The 24,139-nt window shown below is 33.8% G+C and overlaps 2 protein-coding genes across 2 annotated transcripts; both read right to left on the bottom strand.

The window, feature by feature from the left end:
* Nucleotides 1-16,086: 16,086 nt before the first annotated feature.
* On the bottom strand, nt 16,087-17,273 carry LOC107628151 (Heavy metal transport/detoxification superfamily protein). The gene is made up of 3 exons (XM_016330947.3): nt 17,140-17,273; nt 16,704-16,779; nt 16,087-16,599 (listed from the first exon to the last, which is right to left on the bottom strand). The coding sequence occupies exons 1-3, from the start codon at nt 17,143-17,145 to the stop codon at nt 16,250-16,252; spliced, it is 432 nt and encodes a 143-aa protein (XP_016186433.1). The 5' UTR covers nt 17,146-17,273; the 3' UTR covers nt 16,087-16,249.
* Nucleotides 17,274-18,063: 790 nt separating this feature from the next.
* Nucleotides 18,064-23,520, bottom strand: LOC107626724 (uncharacterized). The gene is made up of 5 exons (XM_088504711.1): nt 23,426-23,520; nt 20,794-22,890; nt 18,581-19,051; nt 18,402-18,504; nt 18,064-18,323 (listed from the first exon to the last, which is right to left on the bottom strand). The coding sequence occupies exons 2-4, from the start codon at nt 22,829-22,831 to the stop codon at nt 18,482-18,484; spliced, it is 2,532 nt and encodes an 843-aa protein (XP_088360837.1). The 5' UTR covers nt 22,832-22,890; nt 23,426-23,520; the 3' UTR covers nt 18,064-18,323; nt 18,402-18,481.
* Nucleotides 23,521-24,139: the final 619 nt, after the last annotated feature.

Genomic DNA, 24,139 nt, shown 5'->3' with positions numbered 1-24,139 from the left:
ACTGTTCATTTCCACTTAGATCCATAATGGAGAAAGGGAAATGATGTCAAATAAAAAATTTTTATTTATTTATTTATTTACTTATTTAGAAAATAAATAAATTAAAATAAAGTAAAAAAAAAGGTGAATATTTTCGAAAAAATTGAGGAGAGAGAAAGTGGTTAGGAAGTTTTGAAAAAGATATGATTTGGAAAAGATTTTAAATTTTGAAAAAAAATCTGAATTTTTAGAAAATAATTTTCGAAAATTTGTTTTAGAAATAGAGAAAAAAGATATTTTTGAATTTAGTGAGGAAAGAGAAAAATAATAAAATAGCACAAGATTTAAAATTTTTAGATCTAATGATCCTAGTTTTCAAAAATTTTGGAGGGAAAACACCAAGGAACACCAAACTTAAAAATTTTAAGATCAAGACACAAGGAAAACTCAAGAACACTTTGAAGACTCACAAGAACACAAGAACATGAAGGAAGAACACCAAACTTAAAATTTTTAGAAAACCAAACTAAAATTTTCGAAAAACACAGAAAAATCAACAAGAAAACACCAAACTTAAAGTTTGGCACAAAATTTAATAGAAAAATTATTTTTGAAAAATATTTTTAATAAAACTGGTGCCCAATCATCAAGAACATAAACCAACACTCTAGCCAATTGGGCAATAAATGTAACACTTGTTTTGAAGAAGGATATTTTTTTTTGAAAAGAAAATAAAAGACTCTGACCCAAAAGACAAAAATTTCCTAATCTAAGCAACAAGATTCACCGTCAGTTGTTCAAACTCAAACAATCCCCGGCAACGGCGCCAAAAACTTGGTGCACGAATTGTGAATCACACTTTTCACAACTCGTACCACTAACCAGCAAGTGCACTGGGTCGTCCAAGTAATACCTTACGTGAGTAAGGGTCGAATCCCACGGAGATTGTTGGTTTGAAGCAATCTATGGTATTCTTGCAATTCTTAGTCAGGAAGTCAATTATATTTATCAGTTGAATTGCGAATAAACAAGAGAGCATGAATTAAAGGTTACTTGTTATGCAGTAAATGAGAATATGTTGGAGTTTTGGAGATGCTTTGCCTTTTGAATCTCTGCTTTCCCTTTATCTTCTTCTTCACGCACGCACGTCCCTCCTATGGCAAGCTGTGTTGGAGGATCACCGTTGTCAATGGCTACCATCCTTCCTTTCAGTGAAAATGGTCCAGGTGCGCTGTCACCGCACGGCTAATCATCTGCAGGTTCTCAGTCGTACCAGAATAGGATTTACTATCCTTTTGCGTCTGTCACTACACCCAGCACTCGCGAGTTTGAAGTTCGTCACAGCCATCCAATCCCAGAATCCTACTCGGAATACCACAGACAAGGTTTAGACTTTCCGGATTCTCATGAATGCCGCCATCAATCTAGCTTATACCACGAAGATTTCGATTAAGAGATCTAAGAGATATTCATTCATTCTATGGTGGAACGTAAGTGGTTGTCAGGCACGCGTTCGTGGAGGAATGATGATGATTGTCACGTTCATCACATTCATATTGAAGTGCAAATGAATATCTTAGATAGGAACACGCATGTTTGAATGGAAAACAGAAATACTTGCATTAATTCATCGAGACACAGCAGAGCTCCTCACCTCCAACAATGGAGTTTAGAGACTCATGCCGTTAAAAGGTACAAAGTTCAGATCTAAAAATGTCATGAGATACAAAATAAATCCCTAAAAGTTGTTTAAATACTAAACTAGTAACCTAGGTTTACAGAAAATGAGTAAACTATAATAGATAGTGCAGAAATCCACTTCTGGGGCCCACTTGGTGTGTGCTGGGGCTGAGACTAAAGCTTTCACGTGCCTGGGGCTGTTTTGGGCATTCAACGCCAGCTTTGGATCCTTTTCTAGCGTTGAACTCCAACTTGCAACTTGTTTCTGGCGCTGGACGCCAGAATTGTGCAGAGAGCTGGCGTTGAACGCCAGTTTACGTCATCTATCCTTGAGCAAAGTATGGACTATTATATATTGCTGGAAAGCTCTGGATGTCTACTTTCTAACACAATTGGAAGCGCGCCATTTGGAGTTTTGTAGCTCCATAAATTCCATTTTGAGTGCAGGGAGGTCAGAATCCAACAGCATCAGCAGTCCTTTTTCAGCCTGAATCAGATTTTTGCTCAACTCCCTCAATTTCAGCCAGAAAATACCTGAAATTACAGAAAAACACACAAACTCATAGTAAAGTTCAGAAATATGAATTTTGCCTAGAAACTAATGAAAATAAACTAAAAACTAACTAAAACATACTAAAATCTATATGAAATTAGCCCCAAAAAGCGTATAAAATATCCGCTCATCATGCATCTTGTATTTGGCTTGTCTATTTGAATAATTGTTCCTATATGCTAATTGAACTAATTGTCTTAACTGTCCTCTCTGTTTGTATATTTCTTGTATTGTTTTTTCTATGCTTGATCAACTGAGAGATCCCTTATACTGGCGGTGGTGACATTGAGGGTTGTTCCTGATGTGGTACTGGCTGTAATTGTTCTCTGATTATATTTGTCTTGTACCGTTTGATGCCGATAATTGATTCTATTTTGAGACTAAGTTTTGATGGTGATTTGATTTGATTTGGGTCGGAGGCCGTAATACGATTTGATTATATGTTGGGCCGTAGGCCGTACTGGATTATGTTATGGGATATTAATTAAGTTTTGAAATTCTTATAACTAAAGAAGTGAACTTTGAATTTTGGATAATTAATTGTTAATGATTTGAATAGATTTATGATACGAGCGATAATCACTGCAGCTGAGATCAATTCCTTATTTTATATGTATCATCTTATGACAATTCTTAAAATCCTCTACTGAGAACCAGCAAGGACGATGTTCTCACCCCCTACAGATTTTTCTTTTCAGGACGGACAAAGAGTTTAAGGAGTTCTTTCTTCGCATCTGATTGTGTTGTATATTATTGTATATGTTATAGTTTTTCCTCGCCCTTGTTATTATATCTTTATAAGAGGGATATGAGTTGTAATGATATGTATGCTTATATTATTTATAAGTTACTTGTATACGAAGTCTGGTATGTCTATATGTAAATATGTATATATATATATATATATGAGGATTGTGATTGAATTTGGTTATATATGCATGTTTGATTAAGAAAAAGTATCTTCCATTTTTTTAAGAAAACAGCGATACGATTTCGAGTCAATGGCTCCTATTCTATTATTAAATATATGGAAGTCATCGTAATATCCTTGCTATTAGAGTGGTGCAGCCGGAAGCGTGACATTCTGATAGTAAGGGTGTTATATGGTATCAGAGTAGTTTTTCCTGTAGAGCCTGAGAAATGGACTGACTATGCTTCAATTGTATACTTTGAGCGTCTGTTATATTGTAGGTCTTGTCCAGATGACGAGAGTTGTAGCTTTATGCACATGACTGTCTATTGATTAACGTCGTTAGTCTATCATTGCATACTTCATGGTATTAAGTTTGGCCAGCTTAACACTAATAGTTTATGTATATGAGAGCACTAATGGATTATCATAGATGAAATAGAAGTAATAGATAATGCTCATCGTGGGTATAGGAAACGATATATGTTGCTTCTCAAGGTTACTCGATTACTTATCTTATTCTTTCGTGGTTTACCTTGAAGTCTGATCCTTATTTGAGATTTCTTTCATGAAAAGTAAATTGATTCTTTTCCAACCCTATTCTTTTGTTCATATGCATTTTTGTTGATCTTAACTACGTATGTCAGCTAAAATTTCTTGGATATCTGCTTTGTGTTGTTTAAACTCCTCTTTTCGACTCATGTAATTCTTTGATGTAATTTTGGACTTGTTTGATGCATCAAAGTAAATCGTTGAAATCTTTGTGAACCTTGTCCTTCTTGCTTGTCCTTTCTTTGAGGTTTTGTATCTTTCTGAGTGACTCGAGATTTGTTTTGGTGTGAAGTGCGACCGTTAGATATAGCAACCGATATGTTAGTTCTTTAGGACACATTTTGTGGATGCAGAAGGTGAAGCTTGTGAGTATGCTACGTCACAGGATGTTGTGGAGCTTTTGTTTCACACAAAAGATTTTTTTTTTTGTCGATGTTAGACTTATGACCAGTAATGAGGTTTGCAAAGTGACTGATGAGATTGATAACTTTCAGATAAGTTGTTGATAAAGTATAGTTGAGAACTCTGGAGGTGAGCTATGATAAAGCTTGGGAAATTGAAAACTTAAGGCTTGACATGAAACTGGTTATTACCACAGATATATCGGATGTGTGCAACAGAAGAGAATAAGGAGATTATATAGTTGTTCTTGGGGAGTTATAAGCGAGTTGGATAGCGCCTAGTGCTTGATTAGTTGAGTAAACATGCGTGTTGGCCTATCAACCACATTGTTTTTGCAAAGACCTATCTTGAAAGTTTGCACCCTATTATGTTTCCTCAAGTTTTAATAAAGTGTTCAAAACCATGTGATATTTTGTGTATTACGTTAATTTTCGAGGACGAAAATTTTTATAAGTGAGGTAGGATGTAAGACCCCAGATATTTTGGAAATCAAATAATAAGTTATTTATGATTTATTTTTATTTATTCAAGATATTATTTTTAAAGATTTTTATATTAATTGATTATTTTCTTATTATTGGTTTAAATATTTAGTGATTGAAAAATAATGAGGATTTTATATGCTTTAATTTGAATATTTAGATTTTGAACTTTATTTATGATTTTAAAGGAAATTAATTTGATTATCTCTAATTATTGAATTAGAGTATTTATCTGAAAAGAATTTATAAGTTGATAATTAAATAGTATTTTTATAAATATTAGTGTTGGATTAAAATTGATTTTTAAATTACTCTATTACCTCTAATTTTATTAAAATTACCAAAATGACTCTTACCCCTTTTTAATTCAAAAACACTAACCTTAAAACTCAACACACACAACTCTAACATTTTCTTCCCAGCCGCCAACCCCCTCTTTACACACACAGGGAAGAGAGGAAAGAGTAGAGGAAGAGAGAAAGAGAATCGCGAAGAGAAGAAAGGAGACCTCACCGCCGCGCCCAACTCACTGTTGTGCCTCCGTCTCACGTGCTGCCACTAATCTGTCTTGGAGCCGCTGTCGAGCTCGTCCCGCCGTTGCCGCCAATGCTGACGATGAGAGAGAGTGAGAGATCGGGCAAAGAAAGAGAGCTCACAAGGGAGTTGCTGTTGGAGCCATTGCCGCACCTTCGTTGCCATTTTGCCATGGACACCCTTGAGCTGCTACTTTTCGTCACCGTCGATGCCTCTAGAGTCGGTCGCCACTACCATTGTCGATGATGTAAAGAGAAAGAAATGGGTCGCGATGGAGGAGAAGAACCAGAGGAGTGAGAACGAGCTCGAGGCGAGAGAGACAGCCGTGAAGAGGGAGAGAAAAATGCAATGGAGCTTGCTCTGAGCTACTGCCGTAGTAGTTGTCGCACCTTTAGCTACCAGGGGAGTCACTGTGGCCGCCGGAACTACCACCGGGACTACCGCTACTTGGTTCAGTAATTATTCCTTAGTTACAGTAAGCGTTTCGTTCTGGAACCCTTGAAATTTAGTATTCTGTGATATTTGTTAAAAATTATGAGGTTCTGATAATGTAGGGCCGAGTTCCGATTATTGCTTGTCGTGTTTAGAGTTGCAGTTGTTGTCGCGGGAGTGATATGGAGCTATAGTTGAGTCGCAGTTGAGGTATGGACACTTTTCTTAAACTCATTTTATTGTCAAGAATTGTTATAAATTGATATTAATACAAAAAAATATATTTTTGGTGATTATGTGAGTCTTATGGATTGATTGGATTATTTTGAAAGAATGTGATTGTTTACTTGATTGAATTCTTGATTGATTGAGTTGGCATTGTGATAGTTGATGAAAGCTTGATTTAGAAATCCGATTGGTATATTTATATTGAGAAATGAGTTACATTGAAAATATGGTTTATATATATTTATATTGAGGAATGGTTTGGTTTTGAAACTATTTCAGAAGACTGAGAATTTTGATTTATTTATTTATTTTGTTAAAGTTGGTTTAAATTGTGATTGGTGAGATTGGTTGCTTGAGTTCTAGACTTTATTGATTTTCTTGAGTTGAGTTGGTATTGTTATGATATTAGTTAAATGGAAATAATTTGAATGGTTGAGAGATATTTTGTTTGGTTTGGTTGGGACCAATGAAGAGTGGCAAAGTTCGAATTTTAGAAAAGATGATGCCGAAATTTTTATAAAAATTAGAGATATCATTTGAAGTGATTATTTAGAAAAATTTGAATTTAAGAATTATATTATTTAATTTTGATTTTGATTTATTAAGAAAAGAATTATATTTTGAGTTTGATTTATTAAAAAAAGAATGAATTGTGTTTTGAGTTTGAATTATTGAGAAAAGAATTGTGTTTTAAGTTTTATTTAAGAAAGGAATTATGTTTTGAGTTCGATTTGATATGAAAATACTTATGTTTTGAGTTTGATTAAAGAATTACCTTTTGAGAAATTTTGGTGAATTTACAGTATTTGAATTTGATTGGTGAAGAAAGATGATTTTTTAGTCTCGAAAAATTATTGAACTTGAGAATGAAGTTAAAAGTGGGTTTTATGCAATTGTTACAAATCTAAGAATTATGCTTTTGGGGATTTCAAGTGGAATTTGAAGAATGGATTATCGAGGTTAATTTGAAACACCTGGGCAATACATAAGGGTTGTGGTTCGTCCCACTTACTCTGGGTTAATGATTGAGACACCTGGGCAGTACGCAAGGGTTGTGATTCATTCCTCTTACTCCGGGTTAATGATTGAGATGCATAGGTAGTATGCAAGGGATGTGGTTGGTCCCACTTGCTCTGGGTTAGTATTTGAGATGCCTGGGTGGTACGCAAAGATTGTGTTTTGTCCCACTTACTCCGAGTTAAGTTTATAAACACCTGCCTGGGTAGTATGCAAGGTCGTGGCTTGGTTCTAGTACTTGCTCTGGGTTAAGCGGATAGTATGCAAAAGTTGTGGCTTAGTCCCACTTGCTCTGTGTGGTAGTGTTCTATGTCCAGGTTAGCAACTGGATGTGTCAGGTTCTGGCAAAGCAATTGATACGTGAGCTCATGGCCAGTAGGATAGACATACATCATTTGCATTTGTGTGCACTGTTTGGGTGTGCATCTTATATTTGGCTTGCCTAATTGAATAGTTGTACCTATATGATAATTGAACTAATTGCCTTAACTGTCCTCTCTATTTGTGTATTCCTTGTATTGTTTTGTCTGTGCTTGAAAAATTGAGAGATTCCTCATATTGGTAGTGGTGACGCTGAGGGTTGTTTCTGATGTGGTACTGGCTATAATTGTTCCCTAATTGTAATTGCCTTGTACCGTTTAATGCTGGTATTGATTTTGTTTTGAGACTGAGTTTTGATAGTGATCTGATTTGAGTTAGGCTGGAGGCTGTGTTTTGACTTGATTTGGGCCAGAGGCCGTAACAAGATTTGATTATATGTTGGGCCGGAGGCCGTAATTGATCATGTTATGAGATATTAATTGAGCTTTGAAATTCTTATAACTAAAGAAGTGAACTTTGAATTTTGAATAATAAATTGTTAATGTTTTGAATAGATTCATAAGACAAGTGATAATCACTGCAGTTGAAATCGAATCTTTTATTTATATGTATCCTCTTATGACAATTCTTAAAAACCCCTTACTGAGAACCCTGTAAAGGACGATGTTCTTATCCCCCTACAAATTTCTCTTTTTAGGACGGACGAACAGTTTAAGGAGTTCTTTCTATGCATCTAGTTGTTTTGTATATTATTGTATCTATTATTGAAAGTTCTTGATGACCTAGAGAAGGGGGGTTGAATCGATGGCCTTCTTTTAACTTGATTGATAAAGCATCAAAACCAGAACTTATAACTTAGCTTCTGTTTGATCTGCGTATTGGATTATACAGAAGACAATTTCATTTTGTCTCATGAATCGTGAAAAGCAGAATCAGAGCAGAGAAGAAGAAGATAACACAGTAATATATCCTGGTTCAGTTGCCTAGTGCAATACAACCTACGTCCAGTCTCCACCACAATGTTGGTGGAATTTTTACTATCTTTTCAAGTATTACATACACCAATCCTAAGGTCTCAACATAATCCTATCAAAGACACATCAAGTTTCAACATAAACTTGACTTGGCTATGTAACTACCTAGAATCAACACACTAAGTGTTTATCCAACTTAGCAAGGGATACCTCTCAGATACATGACACAAAATAGAAAAACAACCAAAAGAAATCTGAAATCACTCTTGACTTTTCTCTTCACGTATTTCTCCCAACCTTTTTTCTCAATGACTTTTTCTCAATGTATCTCTTTCTTGCCTTTTACTACTGAATGAATACAAAGAAAGATATAACATTGAAATAGAAATACAAACAGTAAACAATGAAGGAGATGATGATTCACAGCCTTTATGTTATAAGTTAAACCGGATTCAGCTCTCTCTGATGAAGCTCTCCATCTTGGCTGAATGTTTCTTTGATGTAAAAACACTGTCCAAGATATTGAACTCTCACAGGGAAGCTCTTAAGGAAACTTAGATTCTGGTTCTCTCTCCTTCCTTGCAATCTAAAGTGATTTTTCTATTTGTATTAGCTCTGTTTCTCAGCCCGAATTTTCTTTACAAGTCAGCTTCTTGAATTTAGAGCTAGTTGAGGTCTTTTTTCTTCTTTCTTCCATCAGCCCCAAAAATCAGATTTAAAATCAGAGACAAGTAATACAACTTTCTTGAAAACAGATCCTCGATGGATTTGATAAATCCAAACCTTTGATCTTGTGCTTTGACTCCAAGAAACAACATTACCCATTGATTTATAGCAGAAAAAAATTGCCTCCATTTTTTTTCATATTTTCCGAAATGGTAGTGAAGAGGGAAGAAGATCAAACGATTTTCTTGCATGTAAATAGAAACAAATTACCTTTTTCTTTTGATTGTGTTTTGATTAGACAACTGCTTTTCTTTCTTCTGATTTGGTGCCTAATGAAAAGTAGAGCAACTTTTTCTTCTTACATGTATGGTGATAGAATGAGAAAGTGAGTTCCTCTTTCTTCTTTGGGTATTACCCGAAGCAACAAACCCTCTTTTCTTTTCTGAATTATGCCCTAATGAGCAACACTCTACCAGTAGCAAGCTTTGTTTCCTTCAATTAAGGCCATGGGCTTCACAATGAACTTGGCTTTGTTTTGCTATCCAAGGTGCAAGCTTAATGGGCTTCTTATTTAAACTTGGGCCTGTATCACTAATAAACACATCAAACCAAATTGGGCTATTAACTCAACTTCAATATGTTTGTCATCATCAACTATTTGTTATTATTTACTAAACTCAACAATTATAGTTTTTCCTCGCCTTATTCTTATATTTTTGTAAGAGGGATAGGAGTCGTGATATATAATACTTGTGAGTTATTTGTATAAAGGACTCCTATATATGTATGAAGTGTTGTGATTGATATATATATATATATATATGTACGTTGTTAAGAAAATGTATTTCCGGATTTTCGAAGAAAAGTTTATACGGTTTCGAGTTAAAGGCTCATATCTTATTATTAAATATATGAGAATCGTCGTAATATCCACGCTATCAGAGTGGTGCAGACGAAAGCGTGACATTCTAGTAGTAAGGGTGTTATATCACCAGACCACTTAGGGACCTAGTTTTTTTTATTTCTTCCTTATCTTTTCTAATCTACTACGTTGTATTGGAGGTAGAATTCCAATGTTCGAATTAAGCTTGACTTTGTTCCTGGCTATAGACCTCATAGCATACATCCTAACTTCTTCCAAGAGTGTGATGATAGGCTTGGCTCTAGCTTCTTTGATCCTAAAGTTGAAAACTTCACAAACATTATTGCAAGTGTTGTCTATTTTAGGTGCATTACTAAAGAAAGCCCGGCTCCAAGAGTCTCTAAGTCACTTGTTTAAATAATTCCAAGCATCCTTATTAAGCCTTTCAATCTTGGTCATCCCTTCAAGGAATCCTTCTTGAGTAGTAAACCATGCACACTCCCACAGTAGGCCTCTAAGCTTGAGATCCTTTCATTGCTTATTGAAGTTTCCCCATAAATGCCAAACACAGAATCTGTGATGGACATTTAGGAATATCTCCTGAACTGCATGGATAAGGCCCTGATTCAATAAAAACAATAGTCAATAAGTTTGTTATCGAGCATCAGAATAGTCCCTAAACTTGCATAAGTGACTTCAAATTGGTCCCTACTATATCATATACTTATCGAATTAGTTCTAATCCTTATGAGCAACACATTGTTCAACATCTATAAGCAGTTCATAATAACAGCGGTTCCATAATAAAAAAAATCTTCATTCATAGAATTTATGAATAACAAGAAAATGAATAATTAAACAGCAGCCAAAATCTAAACAGTAGTCCAATAACAGCAAACCATAATCACAGCAATCTAATAATTAAACAACAGTTCCATAATAGTAGAGCATTATTCATATAATTTATGAATAACAAGGACATGAATAAGTAAATAGAGTCCAATAATTAAACAATAACCTACTAATAACAAGCAAACTTAGAGTATGAAGAATTCAATAATTAATTATATACCTTATGCATATCTGATATAAAACACTACTTGTTTTGTTTATAATCTCCCAAATCTTAATGAAGTAATTCCAAGAACAACTTTCCAGTTGTCAGTGTTTTCAACAGGGACAATTGCATAGGTAATCACATATATGTGATTGTTTGAATCTTGGCCAATAGAAGATAGGATTAGACCACCATGATGAGTCTTCAGAAAAGCTCAATCAAAGCCTATAAGAGGTCTGCAGCCAACCTTAAATCCTCTTTTACACCCATCAAAATAAATATACATCTTCTCAAAAATTGGATCATCAGCAGGGTTGGGCTGAGGCATAACACTAATTATCACAGTAGAGCCTGGATTACTCTTCAGCAGTGTCAGCCCATAATCCCTCACCATCCCATATTAGGCAGCAGCATCTCCATACATAATAGTCCTAGCATCTCCTAAAGCCCTTGTTAGTGAGAACTTGTCTAGATCCAAATCACACTTTGTCTTAAAATATTGTGCAGCCTCAAAGTGTTTTAGATTAGGATACTTTCTTAGCTTCTTCACCAATTTGTAAGCAAGTCACTTCCTATTAGCCAGTCTATTTTTGGTCTCTCTTGGACATGTGTGGTCATTCATGAAGGTCTTGATCTGACAGCAATTGCCCTTACTGTTCCTAGAAGCATAAACAATCCAACCACAATCATCATCCTTACACACAGCTCTCATCCTTATACTATCATTCTTCTTAAACCAGATCCTCCTACCCTCCTGAATACAATACTCACGTACAGCCTCTTTGAAGTCCATCTTTGTATTAAATATCATTCCAACCCCAAGCTTAATCTCTCCAAACCTCCCTCCTTCTCTGAACACAGAAAAGACCTCATCCAAATCACCCTCCTCCAACTCATCCTAAAAATTCAGAGGAGTCCTCATTTTTTCTAAGTGCCATGAATCTCCACCATCAGATTCTTCATAAGCTCCATCCCCAGCCTCATAAAACGGTGCCATATCGCCAAATTCAAGAATTGGTCCAAAACATTTTCATCATCTTCAGAGCCAGAGTCTGCACACACCATTCTATTATCCTCTACCATGATTGACCTCTTCTGTCTAATTAGCTTGGTAGCTGCTGTATTGCTAAATCTAACATCATTCTTGTGGGCAGATTTCTTGACAGCCACTCCATTATCCTCACTTTCATCATCCTCAAGACCAGGCTTGTATGATTCATCCTCCACACTATCATAATTGTCATGACTGTTCGAAAATTCATTTGAACTTGACAATATCACTGTCATAATTTGGGCATGTTTACCCTTAACAGATGATCTTCTTAGAATGATATTAGCAGCTGTTCTTATTAAAGGTCTCCAAGCATGTATTGCTACACTTTTTTCTTTCTGAAGGTCTCTCTTTGGTGGATCAGACTTCTTGGATCCTTTTGGGTTGGGCTGACTAACAGTTTTTACGGTGGATTAGGCCTTTGTTTTTGGTGGTAGATTGGACTGACTAGTAGTTTTTGTAGTGGGTTGGGCCTTTAATTTTGGTTGTGGGTTTGATGCACAAACAGATTTTACAATGGTTGGATTTTTAGTTTTGGTGTTGGATTGAATTTACTACTAGGCTTTATTGTGGGAATTGGTTTTGGGGTGGAGCTAGCATCTTCAGAATTTACTGGTTTTTGTGTGGAACAAGTTGTGTGGATTGGTTCTGGACTTGGCTTTGTTGTGAAATTTGATTTTGGGCTGGAGCTATTCAGGTTTGTGTTGGAAATTGGTTCTAAGATCATCAACTCCTTTCCTCCAGACACTAGTTCTTCTTCTTCAATGAAAACAGGTTCAGAAACTCCATGCTTATAATACACATGGATAATTCCTTTGTTTTTTTTAGTATGAAAACACATCTCCATGAGCTCTTTATCATGTGTGATAGCTCGAAGACCACTCTTTATATGCCTATCAAGAACCAATCACCAGCATTTAGTCACATTGTCATACCCAATGTGCTTTTGGTAGTCCCAAATTGAGAAGACATCCAGTGTGTCTACATCAAGTCCAGGCAACTCAAAAATTTGTCCTCCACCGTAAGACACACTTCCATCCGGCTCTGTGTTAAATGACCCTCTATAGTGATATATGATAATAATGAAAGGATTATCCATCTACAAATTGAACAAAAATTCATGTTTAGGCTCAACATCATCAATAACATTATTAAAATCACAAGAAAAACATAAACCCCTCCTTTCAACAGTAAATATATTCAACCCTAGACCACATTACCACTAACACATCAAACTCAAACTATAACAATCTTGAACATCAATCAGGCATAACAAATAATATTTAATCAAACAATCAACTTTACCCTAGCCAACAAGAAAACTAGTTCTCATCAAACCCTACCACAAATCGCAGAACAGCAACATGCAAATCCACAGAAAAAATCATAAACAATCATATTTAACTACGAAAATAAATACATTAACAATATTAACCAAAAACAAAGCATCTCCTATGGCTTCTTCTCTTCATTTATGCTTACCTTTGTTATGAAATTTCTTCTCTGATAGACCCTGTCAATGTTGACGACGACGCAGCTAACCGTGGAGACTAGTCGTTCTCGAAGGGAGTCCTTGCAGTAATGGAACTCAGCACAGTGCCATTGAAGAACGAGGAGAACAAAGGTGTTTGATTCTATTGTGGGAGGGAGAAAAAACGTTTGATTAGCGTTTTAGAGATGAAGAAATCAACGTCGTTTGGCACAACTTAGGCGCCAAATCCAATACTACGTCGTTATGGGCTTGCCAGTGTGTCATATAGGAGTCCAGATCAGTTTTTCGGTGGCGCAGACAGATGGAATGTGCATGAAGGATGACTCTGGGTCTCAGAGTGCAACTTCAGGGATGAAAATGGGTAATTATTAACTTCAGGGACTACTTTGAACTTCGAGTGTAATTTTAGGGATCACTTTGAGACTTAACTCGGATGATTTCAATACTAAATTTAATAATAAGGACTATTTTAAATTGAAAAAATATTAAAGATAATTTTAATTTGATTTAATTACCCTGTCGGTCTCTATAATTTCACTGACTTTTCGATTAGGTCCCTAAACTTTTTTTTTTCCGATTGAATTTCTATATTATATCAGATTTTGTAATTAAGTCCCTGCCATGACGAAAATGTTGTAATTAATGAAAAATTTCATTAAACAGAACGAATATACCTAACACTTGACTGAATATTCTGTATAGTTTAACATAATATTTTATTAATTCTAATATTTTTATTACAGTAGAGACTTAATTACAAAATCTGATATAATATAAGGACCCAACTAAAAAAAAATAAAAAAAATAAAAAAATCTAATTAAAAATTCGATAAAATTATAAAAATCGACAGAATAAATAAATCTTTTCATTTTTACTCCAAATCATAAGAACCAAAAGATTATTTATATATGTATATATATATTATATATATTGCGTTCATATATATGGTGTCATATCTATATATTCCATGCGACTATGAGCCTAAGCTATGACAATACTAAAGTAAAATAAATAAACAATAATAGACATTGAGCTATCTATCTATCTACATTTTTTTTATAAACATATTGCTCCTAGCTTTTCCCGAAAGGAGAAATGAGACAAGAAGAAAAAGAAAATCCTCCAATTACTAAACTACAAATTTTCTATGATAACATGTAAGAATTTTGACGTTTTTATTTTCCACTTTTTCCTTGATATTAAAAATTGAGATCATTGAAGAATAGAATTTTTTAAAGAAAAAAACGAAATTGTCAAAAAATTCGGAGCGAATCAACAAACACTGTATGTTTGTTGTACCTATCAAAAAGTTGAGAGAATATTTTAATTAAGAATGATGATAATAACTATGTTAAGGTATACTATGAGCCTATGACAGATTATCCCATTACAATTAGATAGGGACAAGATTGTGGTGTAGAGGCATATATAATTGATTGAGCAAAAGGAAAAAAAGTTTCTATAAATAATCTTACTAACTTTATTTAGATAAAAAAAAAAACAATCCTCTTCATTTTGTCATTTAATTATATAGATAACTTAGTAATTTTGTTTCCACTCATCTCAAAAGTTTAAGTTGATTTTGGAGTTCATTAAATATCAAACTTTTGACCTTTCGGATCTAGAATTCTGATACCATGTCATGAAACCATTCATCCCAAAAGCTTAAGCTGATAGGAAAAAGTAACACTAATGGTTATATCTCTAATATTGAATTGAACATCCCTAAATTTCTATTGTACATATTGTACAAATATTCCATTGACTCCCTATACTTCTTCCTATAATAATGTATGAATGCATCATGAGATCATGAGATGAAAGAATAATCCAACCATGAAAAGATGATAACTACCAAATTAGGAAACTCCATGACAAAACTTAGATATTTTGTTTGGACTTTTACTTGTTTGGGCTATATATTGGGTTGATCGACCAAAAATCAAAAAGCAATAAAAACAAACAATTCCATTAGATAAATTATGAGAGTTGTGAATAACGGACTGGATTTTTAAGTCTCATATTCAGATAATAATTAATTAATTAAAATTTTAATTTTAATTTTAATTCTGTTATTCATATTGTTTATTATATGTATTATTTTTCTATATTTTCTCAAAAATAATACGTTGAGGTAAAAAAAATAAAATAAAAAGGAAGAAATCTTAATAACTTGCTTGTATAATTATCCACGGCTAAGTATAACATCAATAAAATAAATAATAAAAAAACAATAATTATATCATCAAGAAAGAAAACACTAATGAACCTGGAAACGTGACATTGTAAACAAAAAAATTGTGTGTGTGTTTTGAGAGCAAATGAATTCTTTTGCATTGTGTCATTTATTTTACTAGTTTGGTGTTAGTTTTATTTTAAAATCTAGGATTTAGGATTTTAGGACTCAAGATTTAAAAAGATTTAGAATTTTACTTTATTAATATTTTTAAAATTTAAATTAAAAATAATAATAAATCTATAATGCTGATGTGGAAGATAATTAATTGATTAGAGTTAGAACAGTGACTTACTCTCGGAACATATAAAAATTTCTCTTATAAGCAAAGAGATAATCATCGAAAAAGAATCACCACAAAGTATAGAAAGAAATTAAAATGAAACTATACAAAAATCTTACAACATCAACCCTTAATTATATATAATGCTCATCATAACTTGGTTAATTAATTATACTAAAATAATGTAAGTTGACTTTATTTATGATGGACTCCATCATCATTATTTCGTCAACTCTAATACATGCAATTATACAAGTTGAAGCCGCTCCCCCCACATATATATATGCACAAAAGTAGTTGCATATAATTGCATCGGCATTAATTGTGAAAGAAGCAAAGATAGATTCATGAATAGTATGTATCAAATTCTTTAAAGTAATATTAATACATTCATAATATAATGGTACCAAATAATTTAAAGGTACATAATTAAAAAGAAAATTAATAATAAGCAAGATGGGTGATCATAGTACATTATTATTTTATATATATTACATAATACTATTACTTTGATTGGTATGAGTTTGATATAAATGATCACATAATAGAACAAGCATGAGGATTGTCATCACTAAAAGTAGCACCAGTTTGACGGGTAATGATAGAAGATTGAGAAGGGTAATTATAATAGCGAGGATCACTACTATCATAGCCATGCTTGTAGTAATTGTAAGATGAGGAAGGTTGAGATGCATAGTAGTTGATAGGGCCATTGCAATGGTGTTGCTGAACGAAATATTGGTCATCAACATTGGTGCTGTATGGAACCTGCCATAGCTCGGCTCGTCGGCCGGTTTTCCGAACCGTCTTTAGAACCTTCTTTTGGTCAGCCCAGCCATTCACTGTCACCTTTTGCAAACTCATGTCTATTTCAATGCTATCCACACCTAATTATATTAACAAAAAAAAAAAACCTTATTGGAAACTAGTTAAGTACACATGTTTTAATTTGCCTGGTTAATTAACTAGTTAAGCTTTGAATATTGAATACCTTTGAGTTTTTGAAGTGAACTTTTCACCTTGTTCTCACATCCAGGGCAATCCATGTGTACTCTAAGTTCTATGATCTGAGAAAAATATAAGATACAAAAAGGAAAAAAAATTGGTTTCAATATCTTCATGGAAATGCATGTGGAATCCAATTTTGATTTTTTTACAACATTTTTTATGACGAAATGACCATATAAAAATTGGATTATGCTATATGTAAATCAAAATCAGCCACCAGTATAAAATACAAATTAAAATATAAATTTGCATTAAAAATAAATTAAATCACACATGTATTTATACAAAAATACATTAGTAGCTAATTTTAATATATAAATAGTATTTTTTATAAAAAAATTATACCGAAATTAAGTTAAATCAATTACACACATATATATGTAATGAAATAACGATAGAAAGAAAGTGGTGTAGGTTACCGTCATTTTGTTCTTGTTGAGGTTGAAATCAAATCACTTGAACAATATTGATGAATATCTTTGTGAACATTTCTATGTAAAATTAAATGCAAACAACAACGATAAGATTTTGGCTCTTTGGTGCTGGTTAGCTGAATACAAATGTATAAATATATAGTGGAGATTCATTCCATCATGGGTTGCCTCATCTTTGCTCATAACTTGAATGGGTTCATTATTTTATTAATTTTGTGCATTATTCATCACCGACTTTTAAATGTTAGTCATGGAACTTTGAGGCACTTTGGGAAAGCGTAGCTGCTTTATTCATGGAGCAAATACCTCAAATATCACATGTAACGCTGCTCAAGTTATCAATCATAATTCATATGCAAGTTTTGACTATTTATTTATTTAATTTTTTATAAGAACAAACAATAATATAATGATATAATTTGCCTATGTAATTTTGAAAACCGACAAAGCTAGTAGTATAATAATTTTGATATAAAAGTATAAAACTCTTAAGAAAACTTGAACGAGAATCATGTGTGTCTGGTTTTTCGGCACAGCCCCATGTTCATGAAAATTAAGCTCACATCCCCATGCCATTACATGGTATTTCTATTTCCACATAAAATCAAATATATTAATGTATTATTAACATGAAAACTAAGTAGACATGATATTAATTTTCACTAGGATTTGAATAAGTTCAATAAACATAAGAAAAGAAAAATAATTTTGATACATACACACTACTAGACTTTACATTTTTAACAGCGACGACTTTTTTCCGACGAATTTTTTGGACTAAAATATCCATATAGTTACGACTTTCCAGAATTGTCACCATTTTAAATTTACCTTATATTTATGGCTGCGACAACAAGAAAGAACCCTATAGTCCTATACATGTCAATAAAAAACAAGAAAGAACCCTGCCAATTTATCTCAGATTAAATATGTATATCAACTTGTTTCAATCAGCACATTTTAACAACAAATGTTTTTTTCCCTCAGATCCAAATGCTTCTGGAGGAAGGTCATGATATCAGTAACAAAAATAACTGCCAAGTACCTTTCTAGATCAAGAAAGCAAACCTAAATATTAAACAGATCCCAACATTTCAGGACCAGGTGGTTGTCTCTGTGCACTGTAGAACAGCCCCTAGATGAACCATTTATTCAAGTCTGGCCTTAATCTGAGTTCATATTCAGTATTTAAGTAGCATGCATTATGAAACAATATTAAATCAGATTGAACTTAGAAAGAAAAGCACCTTAACTTCAATGAGTTGGTTTCCTTGCAAGAGCTCTAAAAAAAATCAACTTTGTCATGTTCCCATGTTCTTACAAGAGGTCAATTGGCTGAGGCTGGTTGTTCTAAAATAAGAATAATAGCTTTGTCAAAGATATTGGTGACGAAACAAGAGTACTAAACAGTGTCCAGTTAACTTACCAGAGATTTTATCGGCAAAACCAAGAATCTGAAACAGCTCTATGGATTGCTTGTGCAGTGCAGCAATTTTGAGAAGCATTAATACTTCATCTTCGTCAAAAGAAGCAGCTAATCCATAAATTGACAAAAACATCAGGAAACCCAGAACCACCAAAGAATTTTCAGCACTTGCTGTCATGTTAGCTTTCAGATCAAGTGCAAGCTCCATTGCCTCTTCTCTGACATGAGGTTTAATATGTGGTGAGATTCTCATCAGCTGTTCAAGCAGAAAGACATGGCTATCATCAATAGTTACAATTTTGACTCCATTTTTACAATGGGAAACTATTGGATCCTTAATTATATCTAAAATGAGTTTTGCTGGATCTGATGAGGACTGAAGATGAACTAAAATGTCATTGCCAGGATTTGTTGGCTCATCTACCAAAAGCTCCAAAGTTCTCCCATCAATAGTAGGACTTGACTGATTATCTGTATAGTATGCAATAACATATTTAGCTAGCAGAATTCATGAGTGACAGTAGGAAAGCTGCTTTATACTAATATTACAAGCAGTTTCATAATAGCATTATAACTGAATCACTAAAAGTTTCAACCAATATTGTGACTCATTTGCCATAAACCAATTACCAAACTTTAGAAACAATAAAACTACATTACTGCAGAAATATATTTCTTGTAGTGTCATGAGTCATACTATGAAGTTATAAAAAATGGTGATAGAACGGAGAGTGAGACAAGAAACATAAGTAACAGAGAATCAATTTAGTTTTATACAAGGCAAATCCACCACTGAAGCATGTTAAGAAGGATGATGGAGAGGTATCATAGTAATAAAAGGGATCTACATATGGTGTTTATTGATTTGGAAAAAACGTACAATAAGAAACCAAGGAAAATCTTATAGAAGGTTTTGGAAAGGAAGAGAATAAAGATCGCATATATTCGTGCAATTAAAGACATGTATGATGAGGTTACAACTAGTGTAAAGATTCAAGGTGGTGTGACACAGGAATTTTCTATTGGCATAGGATTATATTAGGGATCATTCTTAAGTCTATATCTTTTCACATTAGTCTTGGAAGTACTCACACAGTATATCTAAGAGCCTGTGCCATGATGTATACTTTTTATCGATGATATCGTCATCATGGAAGAGTCAAGGAAAGATCTAAATAAGAAGTTGTATTTATAGCAATAAGTTCTAGAAGCGTATAGTCTGTGCATAAGTCGTAGCAAGACGGAATATATGGAATGTAAATTCGGTCACCTAAGGGGAAACCCTAATACAGAGATGAAGATTGAAGAACTACGAAAAATTAAAAGTTTTAAATATCTTAGGTGCGTCATATAGGATAATGGAAAGATTGAACAGGATGTAAATCATAGAATTCAAGTAGGTTGGTCAAAATGGCGGTGTGCGACTGACTTTATATGTGACAAAAAAATACTTTTAAAACTTAAACGTAAATTATATCGCACTGCTATCAGACCTACTATGCTTTATGACACAAAGTGTTGGATGGCCAAAGGAGAGCACGAACAGAAGTTAAGTATAACAGAGATGAAGATGTTGAGATAGATGAGTAATCATACGTAATTTGATAGAATAAAGAATGAAGATATAAGAGAGAGAGAGAGTTGGAGTAACACCTATTGTGGAAAAGATGGTAGAATCACGTCTCATGATTTGGACATATAAGAAGAAGACCGACAGAACACCCAGTTAGGAGAGTGGATGAGATGAAAGATGGACAAGAGGTGAAAGGTAGAGAAAGACCATCCATAAAATGGTTAAACGAAATCTACATGTAAACTGTCTCTCTGTAGACATAATATATGATAGAACTCACTAACTTTGTTTGAACCATGTAGCTGACCCAACCTAATGGACAAGGCTTTGTTGTTGTTGTGGACTTGTGGTTGTTGTCATGATGTTAAATTGCTTAACAAAGCATTCTGCATGACGTTTTAGATTTTAAGAGCCTCCTTAAGGTTAAAAAGAAGGAAAACAGTATGACTCTGATTAGTAGGAATTTTAGTTTGAGAATAAATGTTCAGGGACAGAAAACCAAACAAGCCTATCAATTTGACTAAGAGATTAATCTGAATAAAGATACTTCAAATAAAATAGATACAGATCAGGTAAATATCAAACTCATTATATGAAACCGATGAAATGATCATGTTCCAACTAAAAAAAGCATATTTACCCTGTAGTTTTTCTTCTTGGATTGATTTTCTCTTCTTTCTAGTGGGAGATGATTTTTTTAATGCTTCATATTGTGATTTTTTCAACTTAAATTCCTTATGGATTCCTTCAAAATGATTCTTCTTTGACTCAAGATCTCTTGCTTTATCTTCGACCTCTTTCTGCTTCAACTTGAGCTCATTCAGTTGCTCTTCAAACTGCTTCCATTTTGTCTCGAGATCTTTTGCTTGTACCTCAAGTTCAATCCCTTTTGATGAGTTAAGCTCCTCCATCAGGCCTTCATATTGCTTCTCTTTTGAATTGAGCTCCATTACTTGGCCTTCAAATTGCACCTCTTTCGCGAGGAGTTCCTTCAATTTACCTTCAAAATGCTTCTTCTTTGATTCAAGCACCTCCACTTGACCTTCAAACTCTCTCTCCCTTGATTCAAGCTCCTTTACTCGCCCTTCAATTTGCTTCTCTTTTGAATTGAGCTTCTCTACTTGTTCTTCATATTGCCTCTCTTTTAATAGAAGCTCCTTTTCTCGTCCATCAATGTACTTCTCCTTCGACTCAAACTCCTCCAATTGTGCTACAAATAGCTTTCCTTTAGACTCAAGCTCCTTGATATGTCCTTCATGTTTCTTCTTCATTGACTCAATCTCCTTTACCAGAGCATCCTGATTTGTTTTTGAAGGCATTATCTCATGCAACTTCTCCCTTTCTAAGTGCAGTACCTTAGCTTGTTCAACAATTAATTTCCGCATTGCACCAAGCTCTTCCTCTTTGGTCACAAGTTCCTTATTATACTCAGAAATTTTGTTCAAGAGAGCCGTGAGTTCCTCTTCCTTCCTTTCACGGTTTTCAATCATGTTGTCCAGTGCTTGATGAAATTCTGTCTGTTCAGTCATGAGCTCATTTTTACACTCTTTAATCACGTCCTCTATCAAACTTATATGTGCTTCCTTTTCAAAAATTTGATCATCGTATTCTTCAATTTCCTTCTGCATTTTTTTGTGAACTTTATCGCGTTTACTGATCACCTCCTGTACCATTTTAACTTCTGTAGTATATTGTTTCTCCTTTAATCTCAAATGCTTCTCACATTCGATGATCAGCTTCTGGATGGACTTGAGCTGCTCTCCCTTTGCTTCAAACTCTTTGTTGCGTATTTCAGTGCATCTTTTGGTGGCTCCATATGCTCTCCTTTTAATTTGATTCGATGCTACCTGTTCTGCCGTGAGCTCCTTCTCACAGTTCTCAATCATGCTCTCCATCAAACTGAACTGTGCTTCCTTTTCAAGTATTGCATCATCGTGTTCTTTAATTTCCCTCTGCATTTTATTGTGAACATTAGTCCGCTCACTGATCACTTTCAATGTCATTTCAACTTCCCTGATACATTGTTTCTCCTTTGACCTCAAATGCCTATTACATTCAATAATCAGCTTCTGCATGGACTTGAGCTGCTTTTCTTTTCTTCTAAAGTCGTTATTGCGCCTTTTAATGCGTCTTAGGATTGCTACATATTCTCTCTTCTTCACGTCAAGATCCGAGGAATATGAATTAAGTTGTCCTTGAATAGAATTAACTAGTTTCCTCTTATTTTGAAGCTCGTCCGATAGCTCCTCAATATCTCTCTTGAGGGAGAACAATCTCTTCTCTTCAATTTGTCTCTTCATTTGGCATTCCTCAATAGGATATAGAACCAATGCATGTTCCTTCTCTACCAAATCCTGTTCAGCATTGGTAGACTCCTGAACTAACTTGGCTGGATCCTCCATTACCTGGGAAACAGGAGTAACATCACCGCCATCATAGTCCTCAACATTACTTTTTCCGGAATCTTCATTGTTCATTGATGATGTATCTGAATCTGAGAGTTTTGACCTCTTAACCGAAGGGTGCAAGTAACCAAACTTATCCTGTTCTAGCTGTCTCTTCTTGCTATCGTAGGTATTGTTGCTACATGTTCCCATACTCGTATTCAATAACATTAACTGTAATTGTTCAGCATCCTCCCTATCCACTCTATCTCCATCTGAATCCTCAAACCCCATTTCTCAATTATAGAAAGTTCTTGAACTTGGGAATATATGCATGCACATCAAATGTGATCCTGGCAAAAAAGGGGAAAATTATAAAGAACAAAAAACAGATATTCATCAAGGAATTATGCCTATAATAACACTCAAAATATCATTAATTACATCGCACAAGAGAGCTAATAAATACTGCATTATTGATGGCCACTCACTTATCTATATATCTATTTTTTCACCTCACCAATAAATTTCAATGAATGCTCCATCCAAAATTTAAGAGGATAAATAACTGTCGCATAAGAAACTGCTCTTTCCGTTTCTTCCATTCTCCTTTTTTTTCTCTTCTCTACCCATTAGATAGTGCCAATTTTTAAGTTAAACAATATTAAAACGAAAATTTTTATCAATTAACCAATAATAACAAACAAAAAAGAGATAATCAGCATGAACAGCATCCCGTTACTGTAATTGAGACACAGAGAAAGGGCATTGTTTGAGACATGCATGATGAAATACAAGAAACGAAAGTTGAAATTAGAAGCAAAAAATTACGTTAAAGGAGGGAAGAGTAGAAGAGGAAGGTGAAAAGGAAAAAGAGAAGGTGCAAACCTGAGCTTTGAGTGTTAACCGCTTCAAACAACACACACACTGCGTTTCAGTGAAAATACTAATAGCATGCACACAACAGACTTGAGAGCACAGCGTCTTATTTATTTATTTATTTCCTAGAGAGAAGGTAGAGGGTCTTATTTATTTAACTGTTAAGTGCGTAGCGGGTATTTAAATCTCACGTAATCTAAATAAGATCACTCATCAAATTCAATCTAAAAATATAAAATGCAACAATTTGGATTAAGATTAAATCTCATTTTAATAAACTGAACCGATCAAATTAAAATTTTGACCCACTTTTTGAAATTCAATTCAATTCAAGTTACATAACATGATATCATATGATATAATATTATGGGCTTGTTTGGGTGAGCTTTTAAAAAAAGATCTTTTTCCGAGTTATCTTTTTTTAAAAGATCTTATAGAGAAGTAAAAGTAATTTTATGTTTGGATATCTCATGTAAAAAGGTCTTTTTATTAATCAATTATGTTTGGGTATAACAATATAAAAGTACTTTTTGTTTATTTATTACATGAAAAACATCTTTTTTTTTAAGGAAAAAAGATCTTTTAAAAAAAGATGTAAATTACAGCTTCTCAAAAAAGATCTTTTTTTTATTTTACTAGTGCTTTTACTTTTACTACTAGAAATTTGCCAAACACGTTAAAAAATAAAAAAATATCTTTTTTCATTGAAAAAAGATCTTTTTT

The sequence above is a fragment of the Arachis ipaensis genome, chromosome B2 (assembly GCF_059453495.1).
Source record: "Arachis ipaensis isolate K30076 ecotype BB chromosome B2, ASM5945349v1, whole genome shotgun sequence".
NCBI classification, from domain to species: Eukaryota; Viridiplantae; Streptophyta; class Magnoliopsida; order Fabales; family Fabaceae; genus Arachis; species Arachis ipaensis.
Note: the sequence above shows the minus strand (reverse complement) of the source record. Positions and strands in the feature narration are given on the sequence as shown.

Excerpts from the sequence above, each read along its gene's own strand:
- LOC107628151 (XM_016330947.3), bottom strand. Across the intron at positions 16,600-16,703 it reads TTCACTTCAAAAACTCAAAG|GTGTGGATAGCATTGAAATA; the intron begins GTATTCAATATT and ends TAATATAATTAG.
- LOC107626724 (XM_088504711.1), bottom strand. The coding sequence starts at position 22,831 with ATGGGGTTTGAGGATTCAGATGGAGATAGAGTGGATAGGGAGGATGCT. Across the intron at positions 19,052-20,793 it reads CCAAGAAGAAAAACTACAGG|ATAATCAGTCAAGTCCTACT; the intron begins GTAAATATGCTT and ends CATACTATACAG. Across the intron at positions 18,505-18,580 it reads TTTTGCCGATAAAATCTCTG|AACAACCAGCCTCAGCCAAT; the intron begins GTAAGTTAACTG and ends TTCTTATTTTAG.